Source organism: Phalacrocorax carbo, chromosome 12 (genome assembly GCF_963921805.1).
Source record: "Phalacrocorax carbo chromosome 12, bPhaCar2.1, whole genome shotgun sequence".
Classification (NCBI taxonomy): Eukaryota; Metazoa; Chordata; class Aves; order Suliformes; family Phalacrocoracidae; genus Phalacrocorax; species Phalacrocorax carbo.
This window is the reverse complement of record NC_087524.1, coordinates 189,804-216,752: the sequence shown is the minus strand read 5'-3', so window position 1 is coordinate 216,752 and position 26,949 is coordinate 189,804. Positions and strand designations below refer to the sequence as shown.

Below are 26,949 nucleotides of genomic sequence, written 5' to 3'. Positions count from 1 at the left end.
CCATTTAATGTGATTCAATGTTTCAGACTTTTTTGTATGATACTAGTAAACTGTCAAAAGCACAATAGCTCAGGTGGTTAGTTACTTACATATAGCTTCATTACAGAGAGCCAAAGCTGCAGCACAATCCCCCTTCTGCTCCTGATTCAGCGACTCTTCAAAGATTGAGTCTGCCTCCTGCATCGACTTCTCAAAGCCATCACTCCTCCCTGCAATGGGCAGCACCCTTCATTTTGGTTTCATTCATTGCAGAACCCTCACTTACCCTCATCCCATTCATGATTGCCAAATTCTTCCAATATGGAGTCTCACAGAGGCTGCACATAACGCAGACTGCACCGCCTAACCTTCCCTAAGTGGGAGTACAACTTGAGCATCCTAATATGCTTGACATCCACACAGTAAAACAATGTGGACCCCATTTTTTCCTCAAATTTTGTCTGAGAGTTGTACTGGCTTATTATATTATTTTTGACAGTCTAAATCAGTACAAAAGATGGTCTAGGCATATCACAGTCAGTTCAGATGACTTTTATCAAATAGGAATTAATCTATATTTATAATTAAATCTAAATCAGAATATATCAGTAAAACAAAATAGCGGGTCAGGGCTTTCCTTGTACATTATCTTAAGCCCCCTGCCCAAAATCATCTCTCTCTTCTTCAGATATCCAATTACTTCCATACAAAATGGAAACAAACTGTAACAACTGAGATGTCTGGGGAACAAAAAATTCTGACTTAAGTGTGAGTGTAAATGCCTGCATGAAGTACTTCCACAAATGTGTGTTCAGTGCATACACTCAACTGCTGAAAGAGACATACGGAATATGAAAACCCAACAGCCTTGTAGCTTTAGAAGGAAAAACATATGTGTAAGAAGCTGAAAAGAAAGGGACAACTGTCAAGAATTCTTTTTGAAACAATTTAGAAAACAGTGTTGGAGAAGAGAAAGAAATCATCCTTGGACACAGAAGAGAAACACTGTGTCCTGGCATCAGATCACCCAGTTCTGAGAGGAGGAAACGCCCAGACAATCTGGTCTCACCTATTAGGCATTATGCAAGTTATGCACTAAAATACACCCATTAAAATGAGACAGGGGAAAACAGAAAATAAAACTTGACCTTTTGTTTTGTTTAGGGGTGGTCTTTTAATGGAATGTCTCTGTCATTGCAGCAGACAACATCTTTATCAGTCAAAAATAAATTACGTTTTCTCAACTTGCATAACATATGCTCTGGCCTGGCCTGCTCCTCAACACCCTCATGCACAGATGCAAACACAAACTCTCTTATACCATAAACCCCAAAGAAATTGCATGAGAAGCAAGTACTGCAGAGAGAAGTAAAAGTTGTTAGAGCAGTGAGTTAATCAAGCAGCACATTCAGGTTCAAAATCAAGGCTACTGAGGCCTATAATCAAGGCCAGTATACTGAAGTTAGCTTTCTTTGCATGAATTTAGCAGTTTACTTGAGGGAAAACGAGTCACCAGTGTTCTGGAGTTCTGCGTACAAGCAAGCCTTCCATGCGGTCAAGCAGCCTGTTAACGTTAAGCTATTATATCTCTGACTGGGGTGGGGAAGGGCTTACAAGGAACTTTCCCAGGTCCCAAGTCAATGCCTATAAACTCCTCAAACATTCTACTGACATCTTTGATTAAGCATTATTTTGGTTTACTTTCTGTTTAACAAGGAAAAGCTAAGCAATTTTTGCCTTTATCAATCAATACAATGAGAGATCAAAGAGAGGTAACGCCTTGGAGAATATGCTGTTTTCTTCTGGGCAGGAGAAGCAGAGAAGACAACATCCTCATGCTCGACAAGAGAGGTTTACTCTTCAATTTTTACATCATTAGCGTTATTTACAAAAGTAAACACTAATACTAACAAAAAGATATCCATCTACTCTGATACATCAGAAATTTTTCACCTGGTTACTGGCAGGTTACAGCAGAACTGTAAAGGATAACTAAGTGGCTCACTGACAGTCAGCAAAAGTTATAAAAATTTTCCCACGGTCAGACATTCTGATAGAGATCGTATTTTTCAGCTGTCACTGGGACAGTGACATTCTGGCTGCTGAGCAGCTGGCATGGCTGTAGGCTGCAGAGCACTGGCTGTATTGTGCCCAGAGTCAGCATAGCTGTGGGGTGCCCCTCTCCTTACTCTCTGTCCTGTAGCAGTAAACCAGCACCTCAACTCTTATCTACAACAGGTGTGAGCAAGCAGCATGGGGATGCAAAGAGGCCTAACAACACAGGAGGCCACAGCGGGTTTGCCCCAACCATGCATGCATTTGTGGGAGCAGAGCCTAGGCATTCACTGCACCTTTGTTTGGCTCTGCTGACCTACCAACAGCCCTCCAGTTAAATGCTGTACCAGGCTTCAGGCTTCACTCTCAACTGGGTCAGTGCACTTCATCCCACCTTCTCTCTGACTCCCCTCACTGGCTAATGGAGACTGAGGCCAAAAACAAAGGCGCTGCAAGTAAACCCTGTCACCAAGTTCCCTCTGCTGCAGCTCCATCCTTCCAATTAAACCTTTTCTACTGCCATCCCCTGCCAGAAACATGACGAGTCATGGAAAAGACAATCACACTTAGTATTTGACTTTTTGTGGGGGTTTTTTGTTTTTGTTTTTTTTTTTTTTTCCTTAGAAAAGATATGTAAACTAAGCTCAGATTTTCAACATTAGTTCCAGCTTAAGCCTGCCACAGTACTTGTTCCCACTCCTGTGCTGTAGCTGCACAGCCAGGAAAGGAGAAAGAGTGGGAAGTACAAGGGCAGGAACAAGCAGAATTGCTTAGGGCAGTGATGCTATCAGAAACAAAACAATGGCCTAAATGGACAAGCTGCTGCAAGTGGACCTGAGGCATCTGAAAAGTACAAACAGACCTGCTCATTCCAAGATGGTCATTGAAGCCCTGTAGCTAAAGCTAGATATCAATACTAGTAATGGTGCACATCACCACATAAAAATGGAAAGGTGCAAATATATTAAAAACATCTCTGCATTACTTTGTGGCCTCATTTACAAAGGAATTTGGTCAAAATACTAAAGAGGTTTTTTACATCCTCCAGGTTTGAAATTAATGGTCTTTGTAATGGGGCAGGTGGAAGAGACACACAACAGGAAATTAAGTTCAAAGCTACAAAACACTTCAGCACTTACAACCTGCAAAATATACTGCATTCAGTAAGTTACCCTGATTCTGCAGTTCATCTAGATCCATGAACCTGCTAGGACGGGGATTAAAGCCCATTGCTGCCTCCATTTCCTTTTCTCTTTTTCTGCGTAGCTCTTGTTCGCGTGCTCTCCTTGCGACCTCCTCTTGCAATTCATCCAGTTCACTCTTGAAAGGGACAAACATCTCCCCACCTTCAAAAAAAAAAAAAGATTTTTTTATAGTAAAACCTCTTGAAGTATCCCTTAAAAGGCAAAGAAATATTAATGGAGAATACAATTAACATTAGAAAATAACAGACTGACCAAGCATAGACCACAGAATTTCAGATCACAAATTTTGCCTTAAGTTTTACTTTTAAAACCCTGCCCAAGAGTTTGGCTTCCAATTGCCTTCTCTGTGTCAGTGTCTGGCAGAAATGCTGCAGTGTAGCTTCCAGCTCCCCTGCAGCACAGCCCGTCCCTGGATTCACTGACCCAAGAAACAGCAAACAGAACAGAGAGAGTAATTGGAAGAGATAACCCTAAGCTGATGCTGAAATCTTGAGGCTTCTTAATGTGCTTATAATTTGTAAATAATGCTATGTCAAATTAGCCAGATCGTTGGCTTTAGTAAGTAAAATGGATTCCAACTGAGATGCTTTTCTTCTAACTGCATAAGCAGATGAAAATGGGAGGAAAATAAAGCAAGCATATCAATATCTTAGTTAACACAGCAGAAGTCGATCAGTTGTCATTCTCACTTCAACTATGACCTGTATTCAAAAGCTGTCTCCTCTCCTCCCTTTCCCTTCCCCAGACATTTTTTGGAATTAAGTGTTTGCTCAGAACGATACATAATCGGAATGTCTATCTGCAAAAAGCTCCACCAAATATCTTGTAAATATCCAATCTAATTTCTGACAATTTTCAATTTTGTACAGCATTATGAGCTTCTTTTCAGGACTTGTCAATCCTACCAAGTTGTTATGAGTTATGCTTGGGAAGGTATTTTCCACGGATGGCACAATACTGAGTTGTGGGAAAGAACAGGAAAAATTACTTTATCAGTTAAGTCAATACTCAAAAAAGATGGCAGAGCAACATGATCAAAGGATATTCCAACAGAGTTTTGTGCAACCCACTTTGGTAAGTCTTATAGCTTATAAAACTGTCATGTTCCTCAAAGTTTCTTCTCCCCGTTCTCAATTTCAATGCAAAGATAAACAACCAGAAGGTAAAGAATAACTCCAGTAAAATTTACCTTGCAAACCGACTGCTACTGAGGAAGCGTATCTTACCATTTCCAATGGTGTGTGGGCCGCTTGCCCAGCTCCCACGTGATGAAATAGACTCCACTTCCAAGATGCTGCTACTGTGAGACTTTGGGATGTTATGCCAGGCAGGAACCAATCCACCTGCTCGCTTCATATGAGCATCCCTCCAAGAAGAGAGTAATTATACTTTACCATTTTACTAATCTCTCCAGGAGAAACTACATCTACCTTTTTTTTTTTTTTGTATCATCACAAAAGTATTTACTTGCATTTTAATTTCATTTTTAAAAAAAGTCTACCATAAGAAAATCTTGGGAGAAACAGGGGAAGAGAAAGTTAACAAGGGGGAAGACAGTAATTCTAGTCTCCTCCATAAGAGTATGCAATGAATATTAAAACCGTGGTCTGACAGCTGTTCTCAACAGATTCTTACAGCTGAAAATCTACTATTCTGTCCATATTCCAGTCTCAGTTTCTGATTGCCTGAACCTCTCTAAGCCAAGGAGGAAAGCACATTGTGCTGCCCATTTTTGCATATAAATATCGCAAGTGTCTTGCAAGACGTCAGGGAACCTCTCAAACTGAAAGTATCACAGATATCTGTAAAAGACTGTTGATTACTCATTTTGTACAAGGCTTCTATCGAGCAACGGCTTAACTGAAATAAAAAGGTCTGAGCTGTTCCAAGGACAAGCATGAAGTTTGATATTTTAGTTGAGTTTTTGAATCATAGACTAAGGGTATGACTATTTCAGATGCATCATTTTAGTCAACGTTTCTCATTCAACTGAACCCCATTTATTTTCTCTCTCACTAGCAGTAAGCTATCAATATACTGATAAGAGAAGGGATCAAACTCACCCAGATTCCTATTTCCCTTCTATTTCTCCCCTGCCCCCAAAAATCTGTATTACAAGTTAGGAATGCTTTTCTACAGTTTTTTTTAAAAATGCTCTACACCTTTTTGTAACTACAAAAAAGAAATCAAGGCTTCAAACTTTATTTTTAGAGCGATTGTTGAAATCTACCTGTGGGTGCCTGAGCTTTCAGACAAGGGCATGTCCAGACTCACTGGGCTGTTGCTGTTGCGTTCACTGCTTTCATAGCCAGACTCCATCCTCTGTATTAGATGAGGATGTTGATCCACCATAGGATGCTGGGTGCCCCAGCCTAGCACACCACGCTTGTATCTGACATTTGACTGGCTTGATCTTGTTTCTTGAACAGCATGTTCCTTCACCTCATTCTCGATAAGCTCTTTACCTGTCAAGACAAAGCAATATAGCTTGATAGAAGATCCAAGCTTCAATACCAGCAAGTCATCTATACATATGTTAGTTTCTCAACCACGCTTAGTGCTGCATTTAGTATAAAACTAGCAATACTAAGCAGAAAGAGACCCAATATTTTTACTGCATTCCTAGTAATATTAAGCAATAATTTATTCAACAAATTTATTTTTAATCTCTCCCCGTTAGTATAACTTATCATATTCCCCACAAGTAACAATCAATTCTGGAAAGAAAACCCCTTCCTCCCCATAACAATCTGTATTTGTACAAGGTCATTTTACAGTACACCCAACTGTATTTCCAGTTTATATTGGTTATTGAACTTATATCTACTTCAGATGCTGCATTTATATTGTTTATTTTGTCACTTAGGATTTGATGATGCTTATATAACATTAGTTCACAGAGGACAGGAAAACTTTTTTTAAATTTTTCTTACTGATTTCACTGTGTATTCCCACTTGCCTCTTGTTTGTTCCCCTTGCTTACTTCCCTAGAGCTGTGTTCTCCCGTCATCTTCCCTACATGTATTTCTTTATGCTTCCCAATTCTTTTCAACATTTAGCTCCTTCTAGTTGGTATCACCTATCCCTCCCCCTCTCCAGGCCCCTAAATTTCTGCAACAGCATCCTCTCTAACCACAACTCTGCCAGTCACACAAAACTCTGTCCTTCAAGCACTGTGAGGTGGGAGCACAGCAGCACCAGTAGCATAACAGCATAAAAGCAGGAGGAACTGGTAAACTGCTCTCCAGAACCTTAACTGTTTCAGGAGTACCCTCCTTTTCATAGGGACCAAAGTAACAGTTACATCCATTTGCATACCGGGGAAAGAGAAGCGGGAGGCCCGGGCAGGGGCAACAAAAGATACCAAAAGTTGTTTCACAACAGATTTTATTACCTTCAAAAACAGCAAAGCTGAGGATAAAGTGTCTATGTACAAGTTGCATAGCTGCTATGGTGTAAAACAGTCCCAGGCAAATCATTGCTGGCTGCCAAGCTCTTATACAATATACCAATATATGAGGTACCCGCTGCACCATAGTCTGAGCCATCATGCATAAACAAACAGACCAATACAAAAGGCCATCCCAAAGGATGAACTTCCAGGTATTTAGCAGTCTAGCTCTGTGTCCATTTAAACAGCACTAATGGTAATGCTTCCCTTATTATTTCCTTACATGTGAAATTTAGCACACAGAAAGCAAACAGAAGTTATCATACATGCAACACGAATGTCCACACAGAAACTAGCCTTCAAGGACAGGACTCCCCACTGACCCAAGTGCCATGTTCAAAATTTCACTTCCCTACTTTACTTAAACAAAACTGGATAGTGAGGTATTATAAATTCCACACATGCTGAAATAAATTTTTCCTCTCAATCTCTTACCTGCCTCTTCAGAAAAGGGGCTAAGCTGAGTGTAGCCACAATGTTTCCTCTTGTCTTTACTGAAGATGCTGTCTATATTCAGAGACTCTCTTTTGGGTCTCCAGGTTGGCCGGTACCTGCTAGATGAACTGGATTTAGATTCACTGCTGGTACTCTCCACTTCCCAGTCTCGAGAGTGCACAGACAGGATTTTTGAAGGTCGTGTTTCTGCCTGATCCACACTACCCCCTCCATGAGGGCAATTCTGGATGGTTTGAGAAATCTGCTGTGGTCTGCTGTGGATCATATTGCTCACTGTCTCTTTGAATTCCCTCAGCCTGCTGGTGCTGCTGGATGGTCTAGGGGCAGTTCTGGGGGCTTGCTTCTCCTTCAAGGTTTCTCCTGTAGTTTACAGACAGCAAAATCCACAAAAAAATAACTTCAGATTAAACTAGCAGCCCTACTTCAGGATCTTCATGCAGACTTTGAAAGTAAACAAAACAAGAAAACCCTCAACCAACCCTCCCCCAAACAAAAAACCCAAACACCACCCTCCCCTCACCTTACCCCCCCAAAAAAGCAGAGACAGGCAAAATACAAAGATATAAGAAACAAGAAGAAACAAGAAGGGAAATGCACGTACACACTAAGGATTTTAAAAACATACAGAAAGAGATATTGATATTTGAAATAAAGTAACATCTCTTGCCTTCACTGTGGTATCCTGATGACTGAGCTTCATCTCCTTTTCGCCGAGACCGACTAGAACTCCTCTTGCGGTCTGCCAGTGAGCCCTTTTTGGAAACATGCCTCTGATTGCACTCACTGTCAGTCAGGTGCCCTGGAAGGAGGGAACACAGTAGGTATGACAAGAGCCTTTGGACTGCGTGTTCTGTTTGCTAAGAGCAGCAGGGGTCTTCTCTTCCTTAGGAGCTGCAGATACTCCAGTGCTAACTGGCAGGTTTGGGTAAGTTTTTGAATCCAAAAGTTTCTGGTTTTGTCTTGGGGAGGGGGGGGTGTTCTGGTGTTAAAGTCATAAAAGAGCAATACAGCCCCTCTCCAAGGACTCTGGCTAAGGAGAGCTCATCCACAGGAAGAGGAAAAAGTTGACTCTGCCCTGGCTTTTAATAGTCTAAGGACATCACTTTCTTGCTGTCTGAATACTTCCTCAGTTTCAATACCCATGAACATGAAACTCCTGAGGACAGCTTGCTTGACATTACTCTGTTCAATGAAGACTGAAACACATGAATGAGTTACCATGTAATAATAAATTACTGCACATCATCAGCTGCTCTGCACTAACTATCCATCTGCACTCTCTTTGCCTGTAGTGAATCCTAAGTAATCTGAGTTAACTTAGTCTACAGTGAAGAAGCCTCAGCTGGCTCTCAAGGGCTAAACCAGCTAATTCACATCTGCCACAAGCTAAGAGCATACACACAACATGGATCAGCTGTCACATGACAATGTGTCCTTACTACAGCTCATGTGTCTGAGTGCTAATATTGTCTCTTGCACACAATTTATCCCCCATTTCCTCACATCAAATGCGAATTAAGAGTATTTGACATCACAAGTTTACTGTAGTGCCTTTTCTTAATTTTATGGTTCTCACACATTCACAGTCCTAAACCTGCAAGCACAAACACACACACGGCTTTACTCACGTGAGTAGTCCCAAGCAGAGATGCGGGATAAGAAGGGAATTTATGAATAAGCTACGAAGACTTTTCTCTAGCCTTTATATCACCAACTTTCACCTTGCATAGATGATAGGAAAGGAAAATCCCTACTACCCAATAATGGATTAACAGTACCCAGACTACATAGCTGGCTGATCTAAGCCTTGCGCCTTCTCTAGAAATTAACACAAAAATCAACAACATCTAAAGCAGATTTTATACATGACATTGTACCCTCAACAGCTGAAAAAATAATTCACTTCAATTGCTATAAAGCTACTACAAGAAACGAGTGGGAAGGAATCTAGACAACAAAAAGCAAGCTATGCAAGACTTGCATTTCTATTAATTTGCAAAGTGGAGAGTGATTTTGTTGCCAGATAGATGTGCAGCATTTACATGACTGAGCACGAGTCAGTGCTTTGGGAGAACTTTTTTCTCCTTCACAGCATGGACTGTCACACATCTTTTAGGGACTCAAAGAAGAGTATTATCTTATACCTTGCAGTGGCTCCCCTCAAGATAGAAGAGGCTTTTCACTTCAGAGTGTACAACTTCCCTAGTTAAACATCTTCCCCCCAAAGTTCTTTCAACCTGATAGGGTTAGCATCCTTCAAGTACTGTAACAGAAACTATTTAAGGATATTCAGTGCTGCTGAAGCTAGCTTAGGGGTCTGTGTAGACTAATTAGAGCACAACTTAGCCTTGTAGAATGAAGGCTGCTAGCTTTGCGTAACTATTTTCTCCTCCTTTCATAGATTGCAAATTTTGTCCTATTGTCACTGGACATTTAATAGCCACAGAGAAGACACCAAGAATCAAAAGTTTGCAGGACACAGGCTTTGTTGTCTCTACCTGGACCTTCTGGAACAAAGAATAAATCCAACATAATGTATGAATATAGGAATTACAATCCCAAAAATAACTACACTTTTTTTTTTAGTTCGCTAAAATAACAAGTCAGGATTTCTGTCTGAGTGCCTAGTCATATGCTGAAAGCAAACAGTGATATTCAAAGGAGAAGTGTTTTTGTAGGGGCTGTGTGCATGTCTAAGAATATGTTAGAGAAAAGAATTAAATCAAACAGGTTAAGGCAGAAAACCCCTACTCCCTCCCACTAAAATCACAGTTGCATGAATGGGGCAGCCAGAATATGCACATTTTTCTCAGCAGCACAGGTTGGAGGGGCAAGAGAGGGCTTTTGCAGCCACTGTGCACGCCCTCATTCTGAAGTACCTGGGTGCCTGAGGTCATACAACCCAATGGTGGGCCTTCCCCGGAGGACGATGTAGGACAGGGTCCATAAAGTTTTGGGCTGCAGTAGCGGGTAAATGGCTATTAAATGAAGAATCCTGCTCTTGCCCAGAATGATTCAGTTGACAGGTCAACGTGGATGGCTTCTTTATAGCCCCACAGATCAGCATTTGATGGTTGAGCAGTTGTATGAGTTGGCAGACTGTCTTTTTTGGAAACGTTTTGGGTAGGTAAAAAAAAAGGGGAGATGTCCAGACAGGTGGCTAGCTAAGGGGGCAGACTGACTATAGCTAAGGCTGAATCAGGGAAGATGAAGACAACTGAATTTAGGTGATGAGACGGGCTAAGCTGAAGGGAATAACATAGGATAGAATCAGTAAGAGAAGAAAGAAAAAGAAAAGGAGAAAGTCACTAAAAATGACAGAACACAAGGTTACATGCTGAACTTCATGCTTACGTGTTTGTAACCATCCCTCTACACACCCTTTTCTGCTGATGTCTGCATGGCAAGTTTTGCAGGGAGGAACCTAATCCAATAAACTCTGCACCACTTTTGCAGACTATATAAACAATATTCCACTAGCATTTTCAATTTTGTTGTCTTCATACTCTGAAGATCAATGTAAATTTTGCTTCCTCGTAACTCAAATTCTGCTCCAACTTTCCCTTCTTTCTCATACTCTACCTAGCACTATATGACTGTAAACTACAGTGTTAAGTATTTGCTAAAACATTAAAAATACCGTCAGGTTATCTTAATCCATGTATTACAGTTACCTGGACCTCTGGTGAAGAATGAAAAAGTTCTAAAGGAAACAGACTTGAAACATTTTTTCCAGATTTTGATGTGAAAAGTATTTGTACCATAGATTGTTTCAAATGAAACAAATACCCATATATCATCCCGATACAAGAGAGCAACTATTTTGCAACTAAAAGGAGAAAGTTGTATGATAGATGTTGACACTATAGTGCAACAAACAGTTGCTGATTCAACTGTTAGGTCTTTTTAGAAAGCCTATTTAAGGCACAATAAAGTAACTTTTCAAACAGACTTAGCAGATCACGTTTCTGATGCTTGAGAAGTCTGACCTTAACTAATGCACTACTTTTTCAGAAGTGATGTAGAAGTTAGCACTGTATGCAGAAGCAGGCTGACCAGGGTCACTGGGTATGAACAATAGAGATCTAAGCCTTTAGATTTCCAGTTAACCTCTTTTCAACTAAAGAGCGTTCAGGCAGACCGTTCAGCTGCCCGAAGGAACGGATATACAGGTTGTCTTCTCATTGCAGATTCTCACTTAACTTACTTCCATGGCACAAGCAGGAAATCATCTTATGCTCCTCCCTGGTGCAGTAAATACTACCAACACCCACTTACATATAAAGTCCTTAGTGCTCAAGTATGGGAGATTCTTGTGATGGAAGTGCCTTTCCCAGACAGCTGCAACTCCTGAAATGAAGTAACTGCCCATAGATGAGTAAGTAGCACACACAACACGTACCAAACCACACCATGGGAGTGTACAACAGACTCCAACTCACAGAATTATATAAAAAAGAAGGCAGGTGGGATTGTGGATGACAGAAAACATGTCTGTAAATGTTTGTCTGGCTAGATACAAGTCTACAAAAGCCAACAAGACATTTAAAATTATGCTTACTTTTTGTGAATGCCAACGTTTCACTACAAACCAAAAACATTTAGGATACTAAACACTGTTCACTATTCTATGCTGTGTATAGAGAGATTTTTCACTGAAGTCCACTGCATCATGTTTAATGACAATGATCACACAGATATAATGTTATCTGCTACCTGTGTCCCTGCTACTTTGTGAAGCTGCATCGTTCTCCACGTTGTAGATGACTGTCCCCTGTGAGTCAGAGGAGAAGTGACTGACCACAGACTCGTGGTGCGCCTGTTTATAAGGATAGCTGTCTGTAGAGGAATCTGTCCTGGTATCACTCGAGATGGAAGGTTCTCTCCCTAGGGAAGGAAGCAATGTCAAAGAAGCAGTATCAAATGTCAATCTTTTGGGGCTATTATAAAAGTCAGGAGGGGCTAAGAAAAGAAAACAGGAATGGAACAGAGGAAACTACACAGAAGTTAACAGAAAAACAGAGTACCAAACATACAAACTCAGATTGAAGGACACTAGAGCTTATGGGAAGGGTTCTCTCCTTTGGAAGGGGGGAGAGCGCATCATTCCTTCTGCAAACCTTTATTTCTTCCCCTCTGATAACTCTGAATTTATTAAATCCTTTTATTGTACAAAATTAAACTATGTCCATTGGACTGAAAGTACACATTAGTACCACACTGAAATTATTCTTTATTAAATTTCAACACTGTCAATTAAAATATGAAATACGCTGCTTCAGGGGAAATCAAAGTTAAAAAATTAATCAAGTACAAAATATTAATAAGGTAACAAGGTAACAAGAATATCAGAAATTACAATAAACTCACTAAAAAGAAGATGACAACCTCCTCCTCCCATCACTTTCAGTACATAAAATTAAAAAGCTGAACAGTCTGAAGACTGTTGGCCCCTTTATGTGACGTATACACAGGATATTAATTTCATACTCATTCCTCAGTGGAGAAATTAACAAAGAAAAAAGAAATTAAAGAAGAAAGTAATTCTTATGTTTAATTGCAAACACTCAGCCTGAGGGCACGTCACGTTTTCGATGAGAGCAAGTCCTGTAACTGATGTTGTGTTTAAGAATGCCTAACAACTTCTGAAGTCAGAAACTTCCCCCACCTCCTTGCTGGTTAAAAATTATATTGGTCTCAAGAAATACAGAATGCAGCTGTTAAGAGAGATTACAGTCACAGAAAGGAAGGTGAATGTAAGCAATGGGAATCAGTGCTGTGGAACTGAGTACTATAAAACATTTTGCAAACTGAAGTCCTTATGCAACGGAAAAAATCAAAAACATTAAGAGGATTTGTTTGCACTTAGCTTCACGACATTTCATACCAGCACCTTTGACAATCTTTCCTCCATAATTCATAGTATCAGATCTGGATGCGATTAGATGCATTCAGATTCCCTTGACAGAAGTTCAGGTACAATATTGTGATTAACGACTTAAGAATAAGCAATTTCTATTCATTTCTGAATTATGGACTATGAATATCTGATAACAATGAGGAATCCAGAAGAAGCTGTAGTTACACTTAAGAGACAAAAAGGTCATTCTGAAAAAAGTATATCAAGGTAGAAAACTGGATATCAACAAGGTTAGAAAATAATTCACTTTTATTTGACAGGAAAATGTGTAGGGTATGATTTCTCCTGGCACTTCAACCTGCAGTATCTCACAAATTCCCTCAAGAGCTTGGTATCAATGTTGAACACTGAAGACTACAGGAGTAAGCCTTGAAGACTCACCAAGTGTTTCTGAAATGAAAAAGCAGGTAACTCACTACAGCCTTCTGAATTTTATCTGAAGGGAAACATCTTTTAGATTTTTATATATATGTATATTTATTCAGCTTCCTGAACTCATTTTAAAAAACAATAATATTAGATACTGCAGAGACAATGAGCAGAAGGGTTATTTCCTGGAGATCAACCAGCAGAACAGCAAGGCAAATTTAAAGTGTATATTGACCTGAAGCTTGCAGAGGTGGTCACAACTGATATGTAGCGCTGAAGGCCCTACTCCCGACTTACCGATTTTTTCAGAACAGGAAGAAAGGTTTATAAATTTCAGGACGTCTTGTCAAGTGAAAAGTGAAGGTCATCTTATCAGTGTTTTTATTTGCATTTATTTTAAGAGGAGTTAAGAGATTTATTTCATTACTGGTAGACTGTAAACACATAAATAAGGAGACAGCAAATGTTCTCTACAGATTCACTGACCAGGAAGCATAAAGTTAGCTATTTGGCCAGGAAAACCATAAAATATTATTGGAATTACAGTTGTATAAATAGGCTAAATTCCTGGAAGAAAGGTTGTATTTCTGGGTTTAGTCTCACCTTGCAGTTCCTGGCAACTTAGAAACCCGTCTCTAATCCAGGATATTGTCTGCAAACAATCTTCTTTAGCAAAGCCATTACAATATAAACTTAGACCCAGTTTTTATTTTCACCTGATCTGGATTGCAGTTGCATAACTTTCTCAGAATTTATCTATCCCTCTTTAAATGAAGCTTCAACCCCCAATAGTGTGACTAAATATCCAAAATTATCCAGAACTTCAGTAAACCAACAGCCTGTGTGGACCACCACCGATATCTTCAGCAGACCAAGTTCTAACTGCTGAAGCACCTTACTTGGACATACCTTTCTAATTCAATGGACTACCATTAATACAAAGAATTCAGGAAGTAGCAATGTGTTGAAGGCCTCTGAGATGTTAAGTCCTACAAATCTATAGCCATAGATTTTTTTTGATGCAAAACAGACAATGAAAAATTAAGAAGTAAACATGATTATGGGTATAAACCTTTGCCAATCCCTTCCGCTTCTCTCCCACAAACAAGTTCCTATCTCTTGCACTGCTTTATGCGAGTAAAAGACAAGCCAAAGGCTGAAGATAATATCCACTGATTCTCTCTTTTTACTTTTTAATAAAATGGTTTTCTTCCCCTTCCCCCTACAAACCTTCACCATCCCAAAGGACTCATTTATGACATTCCCGTAACGTTTCTTTTCCCTAACTTCCCTCCTGAGTTTAATTCTGCAGCTTCCTTTAATTTTTATGTGTTTTGCATCTCTGCACTCATTCCTTTCCTGTTAAAACTTCTGATGTATTTATGAACTCAGTCACTGAAGTTGCCAGTTACTGTTCTTCTCTACGTCCATGCCACAACAGGTCCTTCACTACATGCCCCTCCCTACTCCCCCCAGTTTCTTCCAAAAAGGTTTGAAGAAAAAGATTACTACCCAGAAAATCAACAGAGTCTTGGACTGAAAGAGAAGTAGAGAAGTTCAAAGGTGAAACACTGGAACTCCTCTTCAGAATTCTATATTAGCTTTGACAAGCAAGAACCACCCCTGCTAACAAAAACACACCCAAAACAGAAGAAAAACTTTTCCCATGCAGCATTACAGCATAAAGGTATAAGGCATATAGTCCAGACTGCTTACCCGAGTCTTCGCTATCATAGCAAGTCCTGCTATATTGCTGTAAATCCACCTGAGGGGGCAAGTCTTGTGTTGACACTGGAGTTCCTCTCGGGTCTGCATACAGCAGCAGCAAAGGCTGATAATGACCCTTAATGCACTTTGTCACAACATCTTTCCATTTTGGACCAATCTGAATTAACAACAACAACAAAGAATGCACAGGAAAGGTTTTCTGTCATGACTTTCTATAATAAGCTCTCTTCTTTCCCCCTCGTACTTCTTCCAGAGTTTGCTTTTCCACTGACATTAACTCCTAAATCCAGCACTGAACTGGACTCACCAAGGAAACACCGACTGCTGGTCACATGTTGGAAAACACAGCAAAAAGGGATATAAATTTTGAAATGTAACTGAAAGTAAACTGTCCCTTAAAAATGTCATTTACATTCCCTTTTCTGAGATTCACCTTATTTGAGAAAAAAGGTACCACTTGTGACGCCAGCTGATCAAGAACACACCCTTGCAATACCTTAAAATTCCTGCTAAAAATATGACTACAAAAAGAATCCTTCCCTTTGATTTTTTTTCTTCCCTAAAAAGCTTTTCATCCTTTGAAATGTTCTAACTTTGCATCAATCAAAAAAAAAAAAAAAAAAGAATTTAACAAGACTTCTTAATCCATCCATCAGCATGAACAAAATAAAAGACATCAACAGCATGACAGCAAATTCAAGTCAAAGCTAACCACTTTGGTGTGAGTATTTCTGCTGTTACAGAACCTCTGCAAGCATTTTGATAGGCCAGGCAATAATTCATATAGTTATATTAATCTCAAAAACCTTCCCCATGTACTAATACAGGTTTCACCTTATACACTGAACATCTATTCCAACAAATCTGCTCCATGCGCGGGTATTCTACTAAAGCACTGCAGCACCTATCCTTGGCAAAGTTTTGCTGCAGAGAAAGGTGACTATGAACAAATGCAAGGATTAGAGTTTTCCCTTTGAGACTGTGCTTGGCATGAATAAAGGAGAACACTTTCCTCTCTCATCTTTGTTATTCCATGACTAGAAGGAATAAATGGACAGTGGTGTGAAATAATGCCAAACTAATGGGACCTAATAACAGCGTGGCGAGATCCCAGCACTGGTATCTTTAATGTCAAGGACCTCATGCTCAGTGAAAAGGGGGGGGGAAAAAGCACTCACAGAAGCAGCGGAAAATTTGTTGTTGGCAGCAACCACTAGGGAAGACTGGCATCTAGGTACTTCAGCAAAGAACCCAAAAAGCAGGCACTAAATAGCTATACCACTTGTCAGCAAGGGAAAGAGATGTATGTTAGCTGCGCACACAAGCAAACTGTAGGTTTTCAAACAACAGCATAAAAGCAAGCCTGGCAGCCAACAGAACAGAACTCAGAAGAGGGCTTCTGAGATTTCTGATATGCGTTTTTGAGAATGCTTTACTTTGCTCAGAAAAAGGTGCAACAGACTTATGGATCTTGATTGGAAAAACAGCCACATCTCCTGAATTCTGTAGAAAACAGTACGGATCTACACACAAGTAGCTAACAAATTCTAACAGATTATATTTCTAAACATTATTTTCTCACCTCTTTGACATGAGCATCATCAAAGTACATCCACTTGCGGATTTTAGTTTGGAAGAAGAAGGTAGAATAGTGTTTTCCATAGTAACAGATCATTCCCACCAAATACAGCTCTGAGAGTTTTGCTCTGTCATCAGTTACTCTGAAGAAGAGCTTCAAGAAGGTAAGAAACATGAAAGGAGAAATTAATAAAATGCCCAGAATTTTACATACTGCTTTGTGGTTGAAGACCTCAAAGTACTACAGAGAGGTGTTGGGTTTTTACTTCAAGAGATAAGTATTTATTGCCTTGTTTTGCCTAAGTAATTAATGAATGTATAAGCAAACCCAGTGACATAAACTAGGAACAGACTCCTACCAACTCACCAGATACTCAAGAATCACGTCAGTCTCGGAGACAGTGGCTGCACTTTAAGGAAGACACTTACAACAATGCATTACAACAATGATATACTACCTTTTCAGAATTTGAAGTGTGGTTCTATTCTGAAAATCTGTGTTCTCTGTCATGCTTGCTGATTATAGCAAATACTGTTTAAAACATTAATTCCTCTTTGCTTAGTAGAAACAAAACCATTCTGACAGTGAACAGCTCGCATTTATTCTGACTTAAGCGAAGACAAATTTATGACAATACCATATAAAAGATGGACTAAACATATTAGTAAGTCTAAAGAATTCAGCACACAAAAAATAGTTTTCTGACTATTTAATTGACCATGCTTTATTTAAAAATGCACAGGACTAATTTTTTAGTGCATTACTGCTTTACTATGCTAGGACTACACTGTTTCATAACCACATTTCCACTAACTTGCACTGGTTTTGGTACACTATACAGTGGCCAATGCATTTTTTAATATATATACATACGTGCGCGTGTATATAAATATATATAAAAATAACAAATGTAATGCCTCAATGCTACAATAAGAAACAGCTACAATTTGGTATACCAATAATTCAGCATAAGCAATAATTCAATGTCATAAGCAGTAATTCAGCATCATCATCCGCAAAGCATCAGCTAATGTAGAATAAGTGAATCCTCTAGGCTATAAGCTTCTGACCCCAAACACAGTGTTAGAACCACACACTTCAAACAAAAGGGAATTTAAAAACAAAACAAAACACCCAACACCGCCCCCCCACCCCCCCAACTACATTCTGTCTTCAAAAGAAATATATGTACTCTCTCATTTTGAAAAACAAAAGTTTATGTTTTCATAGAAATAGCACAAATCCCAGCGCAAAGTTTCCTTGCACTTGAAAATATCTATTGATTCAGACAAGCTTTGTTTTCTGGAGTAATTTTCAGTCTTTTCAGAAATTTGAGAATAAGCAATTACACTAGTACTTTCACAGGTTTTGTGAAGCGATCAGAAACAGGTCAGATAGATCCCTGGATCTGCCCTCTATTATTCCTCTATGCATGGACACCGAAAAGGTAAATATGGTGACTTCTTGTTTTTCTCAATTCCCTACTATAGACTACCATGAGAAAGACCGTGCTTGTAGGTAGTGTCAAAATACAAAACAACTCACATCTCCCAGTTTAAGACAAGTGCCCAGGCTGTGAATCACATCCTCAGCCAGATCAGAGTGGTCCGAGTCCCAAACCAAGCCAATGGTGATGATCTGCGGAGAGTTCATCAACACACGACGAATACGGATCTTTTCTCCACAGTTACTCTGAGGATTTAAGTAATACAAAACATTGAACATAATCCTTCTCTTATTATAACGTTAGGGCAAGGCACTAAAAAGTACAAGTTTCAAAAGTACAGCTTCCAAAGAGGTAGTGGTGAAACACAGCAGATAATATGCTCAGTGTCAAGATATGAGCTTCTTATGTCACAGATGAGGAGTGTTATCAAGTCTATCTGGTATTAGCAAGCTTTAAAGTGAACACTGCTGATTCTTCCTCATACTAGTGATAATGATTAAAAGATATAGTGCAAAAGTAGGCTTATTTTTTAAAAAAAAAAAAAAGCAAGCACACATGAAAGATCCCCAAAACATTCCTAGGAATTAGAAGGAAAGATCACTTTCTTTCGATCAGAATCTCCCATTAAAAAGGATATTTACAGAGACTGATCTTTTATATAACAGTATCAGAAAAACCTTGAAGGTGCCGCTTTGCTGTAAACATTGGGTGGTTGTTCTACCAGGTACCTCAAGCACCTCATCTCGGACAGCATAGTTACATCAGTATTCATATAAATAGGAGAGCAGCAGCTGGAAGATCATGAGAATAGGAGGAGCAGTTCTTAATTTCTTAGTCCATTTCCCTTTCCCCACCCATTTTTTAGTTTTTAAATAACTACCGGTGCTTACTGACTGGCCAGTCTCCCCTCACTCTCTAGCCCAAGTACTTCTCAGAGATAAGTTTGCTTGTGAAGCTAAGACATATCTCGGTGGTCCTTCCAACCCATCCCCTTGGAACTGTGGTCATCTTTAAAAGCATCATGAAAAAAGTTCACCATCTGAATTAGAGAGATTATCGCTGTAATTTTAGCAAACAGTGCCTGCCTTTTTTTTTTCTTCTTCCCTTTTTCTTTCTTTCTTCTTATTTTTGGGACAACTACTGCAAAGTCCCTTTGCAACACTCACTTTCCCCCTATGGCAGGTCACAAAGGCACCTCTGCAAGATTTCAGAAGAAAAATTTTTCATACTGAGAATAGTTTCTCATCCCTACAGAGACCTGTTTCACAATTGGATATAATCATTCCTGACACTACAACCAGAAAAGAGATCATAAAGCATTTCTCTTCCACAGCAATCTAGAAAATGTACCAGAATTTCAGTCCCAATTATCAATGAGAAACAAAAACTAAAAATTAAGCTCGGTTCTTTTTTTTTTTTTTTTTTGTTTTAACAACAAGGCAATGAAGACAGATTATTTTACAGGTAGAGGACTGTGACATTTAAATGTTGGTATGAGGTTTCAATATTAAGATGACTACATTCAAGCATGCTTTGCAACGGTCATTCTAAGTACAAGCATTCCTGTGGACTACCTCACAACAAACTTATCTTACTCTCAAATTGTCATCTTTGTTTTAGCTAGCTAACATCAGTATTTTCTGCAAGGCAGGAGGAATATGGCATCCTGATAAAAAGCTTCCTTCGCATGGCTTCTAGGCTAAGCCTCAAGAGAAAAGAATCCCCAAATAGAAAAAGAAAGGGGCAGCAAGTACTGGTAAGCATTTTAATCCGATCAGTTATTTCACAGTTAAATAGCAGGTCACCCTGACAAAGTATGTCTTTCTATTAAAATTCCCATGCTTTGATTATTAAATACCTGGAGTCCTATGAATCTTTTAAACAACAATACGGTATCATTTATTTCTTTTACTCAGATAAGCGAGCCTCTGTTTGTCAATATTCAAAAAAACCCAAAATAATGTTTCGATGAAAACTAAAAGTGAATGTTTCAGAGTTATAAGCTACAGAAAGTGGGAGGGATAATATGAAAATACTTACATTGCCCCCAGGGAACAGGCACACAAGCCATTCCTGTTAGAGCCTGTACTGCTTCTCTGAGGACTTGTAAGACATCTAACAGTAGCATTACCTGAAGCAGCAATTATGCAATTGTTTCCTGCCCTACCTATTAATCAATATGTAAAAAAGTTTGATGGCAACTTTTCTCGCATACCTATCTAAACCCCTAGATCTGGACATACTCAAATTAAAAGGCAGAACAAAATATCAAACTCTTGCTTTAGTAACCAACCCCTTAGGATTAAAAAAATATTTATATTTACATGAAAAATTTTGATTTTTCTTAACCCAACTGATACACAGACTTAATTCAGCTGAATTTTGTCAGACTTTTACTGCATAGCAAAACAGAACATTTTTAGGAATAGCAGCCTGTAGCTATCAACTGGATATATGCAGGAACTGTTTCTAAATGATTAAATGCCAGCCATCACTTACAACAACTATAGCCTACACCTTCTGGTTAATCTCTACTACACTCTGAACAGCAATACTCACTCAGAAAATCAAGGCAGGTACAGCAGATTTGTCAACAGTTCAATTTATTCCAGCAAAAAGGTAGTAATGAAGTTGAATGGAAGCTCATCTAGGCAAAACAACCAGTCTTGCACACATAGTTACAGTGACTGGTACAAAAGTTCTGCTATCTGTGCCATAGCATGGTACTGCTGAAGAGATTTTACAAGAAATAAGCACTTCTTTTCTCATGTTATTATTAGAGATGAAGTACACTACCCTCAATAGGTATAATCACCAGAGAAACTAGATGAACTATGGGAACGCTGTTGTAAAAAGCTTAGCCAATCAAAACCACTATCAACACACAGAAATCTCCCATGAAAAGACAAAGTGCCCAAATTCTTTGTGATTTCCATTTCCTTAGGTAAGATCTCTGAACTTTCATCATAGGATGAAAGAAGCATGATTGCAGCTTCATGTAATGCTAGTGTTGGAGGCCTCACCAACTCTCAGTGAAGTTGAACAGCAAACAAATGATAGGTACTTCTAGCAGCAACACAGGCTTGAACAGAAATGGATTGTGTAGCCATTCCCTGGGAGTGATGTAGGCATTTCCAATTTATTCCCCCTCATCACCTTTTTTTGTGGTTTCTAATTCTCTGAAACATTCATTTTTAGTTTCCCTGCAAATACTATGTTTATTCCTGTTCCCACGACTTGTGTCTAGTTGAAGAAGCACTCAACATCAGTAGCTCCTTCACTGAATAACTGAAAGGTACTGTATACAAACCCTAAAAACCCCTATGCTTTTCATCATTATGATGAACTAAACCTTGAAAATGCTCATGAGTGAAAGTACACATCAGTGTAATCTACTAAACCTCTTCTGTCTTGTCCGTCCCCCCACAAAAGGAAAGCTAAGACTACTAACTGGACAGTTTCGCAGGTCTCCCATAGTGCTGGCATTCTGTAGCAGCTCTCCAAACATATCTGGAGTTGGTTTCTCTCGTCTCTCCAGCATACAAATAGCTTGATTGCTTCAGTATAGACAAAGCATGGAAAACAAAAATTTAATAATAAAATAAAAATCCAAATCCACATTAATTGTGTTTCACTTAAATTTTATGAAAAGAACCCTAAAATACACAACATTTTTATATTTAATACTGTAGTACAGAAAAATCACACAGTTAAGTGTGAATTACTACACCTTCCATGATAGTACTGCATAAAGAAAACAAGTAAAACTTAAAGAGTTTCTAGTTACCTAAAATTGACATCTTAAAAACAAGCTGTAGCATTTACATACTTATTTTCCTGTTTTTCTAATAAACAATATTCTGATACACACTGTCTGCCAGTAACGTAAAGAAATACTACAGCTCGATGGAATTGCAGGTAGCAGCCACAAGGGGGAATGCTTTACAGTAGTCCTGATACATTGGTAAAGTGGTAGCTTTTAAGAGAGAACTCTATGAGAAGAGCAACTAGTAGTTTTCAAGACAAAATTTTCGGGCTCTGTAACCACGCCTCATGCGCAGGACAAGAAACAGAAGTCTTCATCCCAGTCAAAAATTCAACACAGAAGTGAATAACAGATTCCTGCCTCAAACAGGTTTAGGCAGCTTTTAACAGAGCAGCTACCTGCTACAACTTCTTCCCTCCAGGATTCATTCAAACTACTACAGAGCTAGAGCTTTCGCTCTGTGCACCATCTCATTTAATGAAAGATCATGGTGACCAGGGGAATTCCCCCAATAACTAGAAAAAGCAAGAGCTATATATCCATCCAAGAAAGGGGATTTGAGGAACTACAGGCTGGTTAGTCTTGCTCCAGTGCCTGGGGCAACAACAGACCAAATTCCCTCAGAAATCATCTCCAGGCATATGAAGGACAAGAAGGTGAGTCAGAGCACCCACAGCATGGATTTATCAAGGGCAAGCTATGCCTGACCTACTTGATCATCTCCTAGCATAAAATGATGGGTTCTGTTGAGGATGCAAGAGCAGTTAATATCATTTGGTCTCTAGCAAGTTTTCCCAGTCATCTACAGTGTTCCTGTGGCCAAACTGGGAGGTGTGGGCTGCACTGGTGGAATACAATGTGGACAAAAGCTAGCTGGACCTTCAGGGTCAGAGGATCAAAACATAAGCAGCAGTCAGTTAAGAGCTGTGCTCCTCAGGAGTTAATACTGGGGCTGATGCTATTTAACATTTTCATTAACAACCTGGATGATGAATCAGAATACACCCACATCAAGTTTACAGATGATACCAAACCAGATGGAGCAGTCAATATACAGAAAGGGAGTGCTGGTATCCAGAAGCATCTTGACAGGTTGGAGGAACAAGCTGACAGGAACCTCATAAAATTCAGTAAAGGAAAATACAAAACCTTGCACCTTGGACAGAGCACACTCAGTGCAACAGTATTGGCTGGGCACTGAATGGCTGAGGAGCAACACCACAGAAAGCTGGCAGACAAGCTGAACGTAAGCCAGACTCTTTGCAGAAGCGAACAGAGGAAGGACAAGAGGCAAAACATGCAGAAAGGGGTATTCTGACTGGTTATAAGGAAAAAAAAATTCACACCGAGTGGTTAAGCACTGGAACAGGCAGCCCAGAAAATGAATTGAATTTCTGTCCTTGAGCATTTTCAGAACTCTGCTGCACAAAACCCCAAGCAGCCTGATCTCGATCTGAAGTTAGCCCTGCTTTGAACAGGAGGATGGAGTAGATGTCCAAAGGTCCTTTCCAGCATAATTTATTTTGTTATTTTTCTTACCTTGCTTCTTAACTTACCTGCTCACATATGAAGGTCTTTCAAAATGTACATCATGAGCCCTTGCCACTACAGTTGTCAGTTTCAGAATTATAAAGAAGTAGACACACAGATCCATGCCTAAATTGATATCTTCTGCTCCACTAAGTTCTCATGTTACTTATCATAGTTATCGGAGGTCCACCAACTTTGAACAAACCACGTTCTGGACATTTAATCTTGTGAAGGTAAAGATCAAACTGCAATACCAGTATTTTTTTTTTTAAAAAAGAGAAGTTTTCTTCCCTGTAAAAATCTCAACTCACCAGAGTGAGGTTGTGGAAATATAATGTACCATCTGGATGAAAGGTAATGGGTCAGAGGTGGCACCACAGCTGGTACAAACACACTAAAGAGAAAGAAAACATAATACATCAACAAGATTAAACAGGTATTTCCACTTCTGCTTGTATCTTTTTTATCATGGTAATGCATGTCTAAGCAATGAAAATTTGAAACTTGAGAACTGGTGATTTGTACGAAGCATGTATCATTACCACACCTGTTCAAACAAGGTCATCGCAAACTTCTGATGGGAAACACAATGTGGTGCAGTGCAAATATCTTCCTTTGTCTCATCTGCAATGTGGAAGTGAATTCGCATTAACAGGTTTTCCTAGCCACAGAGAGAAGAAAAAGTAAAAAAAGCATTAGGTCATTTCAAATGTAGACAAAAGTTTAAAATATAAATCACAAAAGCATGTCAGATGCAATGATTTTATAAGCGTTATTTATGGAGACAGAAGGCTCCTGCAAATTTTTGAAAGTTGGTTAGAAAACAAAGAAGTTGGCATTTCTCTGATATAAAAGAAAACGGCTACCACTTCTCACTTGAAATGTTATATCGGGTTGCCATTTATTTTATTTACTAGCACAGCTGAAGATTGGCACTAATTCTTCTGTCTGTCTCATTCTCAAGCATCAACAGATTTGACCAAATATAACAGCCAGATCAGCTTTGCAATTTTAAAATTACTGGGTTGACACTAACTTCTCCTCATCAACACAAAGTAACCCAAATCAACTTCTATATTCCACAAGGGCTTTGAAATAGAGCAAATAATCTATATTCTATCCAAAAAGGGGGAGAACTAATAAATGAAGAAGCAGACTAAATTTTACGTGAAACAGAAGTACTGAATGTTTTCTAGATATTATCTCAGACAACTCCATCTGTTTTCAAGTTCCCAGGAGTTCTTGTCCTAAGACCTCCTCTCCTCCCACTGTTGCCAACATTAATCTGGGGGTGCCAGAAGTCTACTGACACCTCTTCCAGCAGCACAACCTTCACCATCGCTATGAGCTGCCTAAATGGTTTATAGGCCTGCAATAAGCAGGTCAAGATTACTTATTAGGCAAAATAACTCCAACCTTGTGCAATTTCCCTTGGACTTCAGAATCTAAGCTCTTTTGCCATTTAAAGTAAATCTCTGCCTTTAGGACTGAAAATGTTAAATAAGTGAAAAGCTATGGAATTATCTCTGCCTCAAACCTTAACCTCAAAAGAGAACTTGTACCCATTTTAACTGTCCTTGTGCTAGTATGGTTGTCCTAACAAACCTGCTTGTGAGGACTCCTACAGCAGTATTAGATGGGTTATTTAGCTATCTCAAGGAAGGAACTAGATTAAAAGCTCCCATGTTCTACTACATACAGAACTCTGTTCAAGTGCTGGAGTGCATACAATGATTTGACGTAATGATGCTCACAGGGGCTGATGTAATTTATTTCACTTTGAGGCTTTATTGGTAAAATCTACTTCCATTTTAAGCAAGCTCATTAAACTATATTATTTTGCTATATTCTACAAACGCAGGATACGTTGGGTTACCATAAGCCCATTATCTTATTCCCCACTGAGGATCTCCCTGTGGAGATCCAGGCCACACATGCCAGGTCTGTTGGAATTTGAGGAGGGGAAGAATGGAGGGGGAAAAAAACACCCATTGTTTGCATCTATGCCTGTCAAACCATCTTTCAGTTATACTCACAAAACATTCTGCAGCATCATCCATGATGCCCAGCTGGAAGCGTTGCTCATCCTGAAATGTCTTTGCAAGAGCAGTGCGCAGGGCATCAGAAGGCAGTACTTTCTCACTGCTACATTGAAACTGGTTGAAGATACCCTAGTAAGAAAACAAAAAGATAGTTAACTGTATTTTAAAAACATGACTCAAGTTATCTGAAAACAAACAGCAAACCTTTGATCAAGCAACACACAGATATTTGTATTGTTCAGGGACTACAAGAAAAAATCCTGAAAGTTACTCCTTTGAAATCATATACCCTTTGTGTATTCCTTCCTTTCCTTTCACATATCCCAGGGCCGGTAGGGAGTTTAGGGGGTAAATTTTCCTCAGTGTCAGTCCCCCTTAGATCTTTCTCCAAATTTGATTCCTGAAGCAAATACAATGGACACCAAATTTTCCTCGCTTTTTATTCCTTTTTCTCCCTCTCCAGTTCACTTTTTCAGTCCCACCTCAGTAGTTTTCTTCCTACACGTGCTGCCTTCTCTCCTATTTCAAGCAGCTCTTTCCAAATGTCTTAACCCTTAAAGAGGCACAACCTGACGCTTGCACTCTTTAAGGAACTTACCTTCCAATAAATCCAACAAGTGGCTAAGAATCAGATGATGTGGGGGTCAACATGGAGGAGTAAAAAGCATGAATCAAACAGCAGTTCCTATGTATGGCCAGCTGTTCACTTGTTGTGCCATAAACCTACATTTTCATAACTGTAACTCACAGATCATCTGCGTAATCATTTGCAAGGATGAGTAGTTCTATAAAGATGGATTATCATCTCAAATGTGGGTTATACGTGTGAAATTTCAGTACATATTCCCAACTGATTAAAAACCCCCTTTTTTTGTGCGCGTGCGTATGCATGTGCACGCGTGTGTAAGATCCAGAAGATCCTCTGAACAGTTATTTACCTTTCATTGTGCCCTCCTACAAAAATAGGAGGGTAGTTCTGTATGCAAGATCCTCAGTTTAAGTAAAAACTTCTAGCCCTTATTTTCATACAAGACCAGTCTGTCTCTATCACCACTCTGCTCTTTCTACCTCATTTCATACGACAAGCAACCATCTGCATCAGTGTCAATCTCAAAATTCTGCTTGTCCTTTCCTATAAAGCTTTCCTCACAATTTCCCTAGAGATTGTGGAAAAGCTCCATTCTTACTGCAAGATAAAAAACAGGATCATCTTCAATTGTGCACCACTTGGCGTTTCTGCCTTCTAAACTTAGCCACCCAAGGAGAAAGCCAGCCTCAACCTGGCTTGCCTGTTTGGGTTTTTTTTTTTTTTTCAAATCTATACTGAGAATCTGTAGTGATTTTGATTCATGTGTCACTTCCTCCCTTAATTACAGAATGTAAAATACCCATCTCTCTTTACTGCTATTTTTATATTGGTAG

The 26,949-nt window shown here is 39.3% G+C and overlaps 1 protein-coding gene across 12 annotated transcripts in view; it reads right to left on the bottom strand.

Moving 5' to 3' along the window:
• The window catches only part of USP54 (ubiquitin specific peptidase 54), a 102,508-nt gene that overhangs the window by 12,415 nt on the left and 63,144 nt on the right, over positions 1-26,949 (bottom strand). For 7 of the 12 annotated variants that reach the window (XM_064463591.1, XM_064463602.1, XM_064463601.1 and 4 more), the window contains 14 exons: positions 25,522-25,656; positions 24,033-24,146; positions 23,797-23,879; positions 21,641-21,746; positions 18,288-18,434; positions 16,746-16,895; positions 15,152-15,320; positions 11,863-12,033; positions 7,814-7,945; positions 7,126-7,506; positions 5,470-5,704; positions 4,466-4,605; positions 3,207-3,380; positions 90-209 (listed from right to left, as the gene is read on the bottom strand). In XM_064463591.1, coding sequence (XP_064319661.1) covers positions 90-209; positions 3,207-3,380; positions 4,466-4,605; positions 5,470-5,704; positions 7,126-7,506; positions 7,814-7,945; positions 11,863-12,033; positions 15,152-15,320; positions 16,746-16,895; positions 18,288-18,434; positions 21,641-21,746; positions 23,797-23,879; positions 24,033-24,146; positions 25,522-25,656 — 2,257 coding nt within the window. The remainder of the gene's footprint in view (positions 1-89; positions 210-3,206; positions 3,381-4,465; positions 4,606-5,469; positions 5,705-7,125; positions 7,507-7,813; positions 7,946-11,862; positions 12,034-15,151; positions 15,321-16,745; positions 16,896-18,287; positions 18,435-21,640; positions 21,747-23,796; positions 23,880-24,032; positions 24,147-25,521; positions 25,657-26,949) is intronic. The other 5 variants (XM_064463603.1, XM_064463598.1, XM_064463597.1 and 2 more) reach the window with 4 other exon arrangements.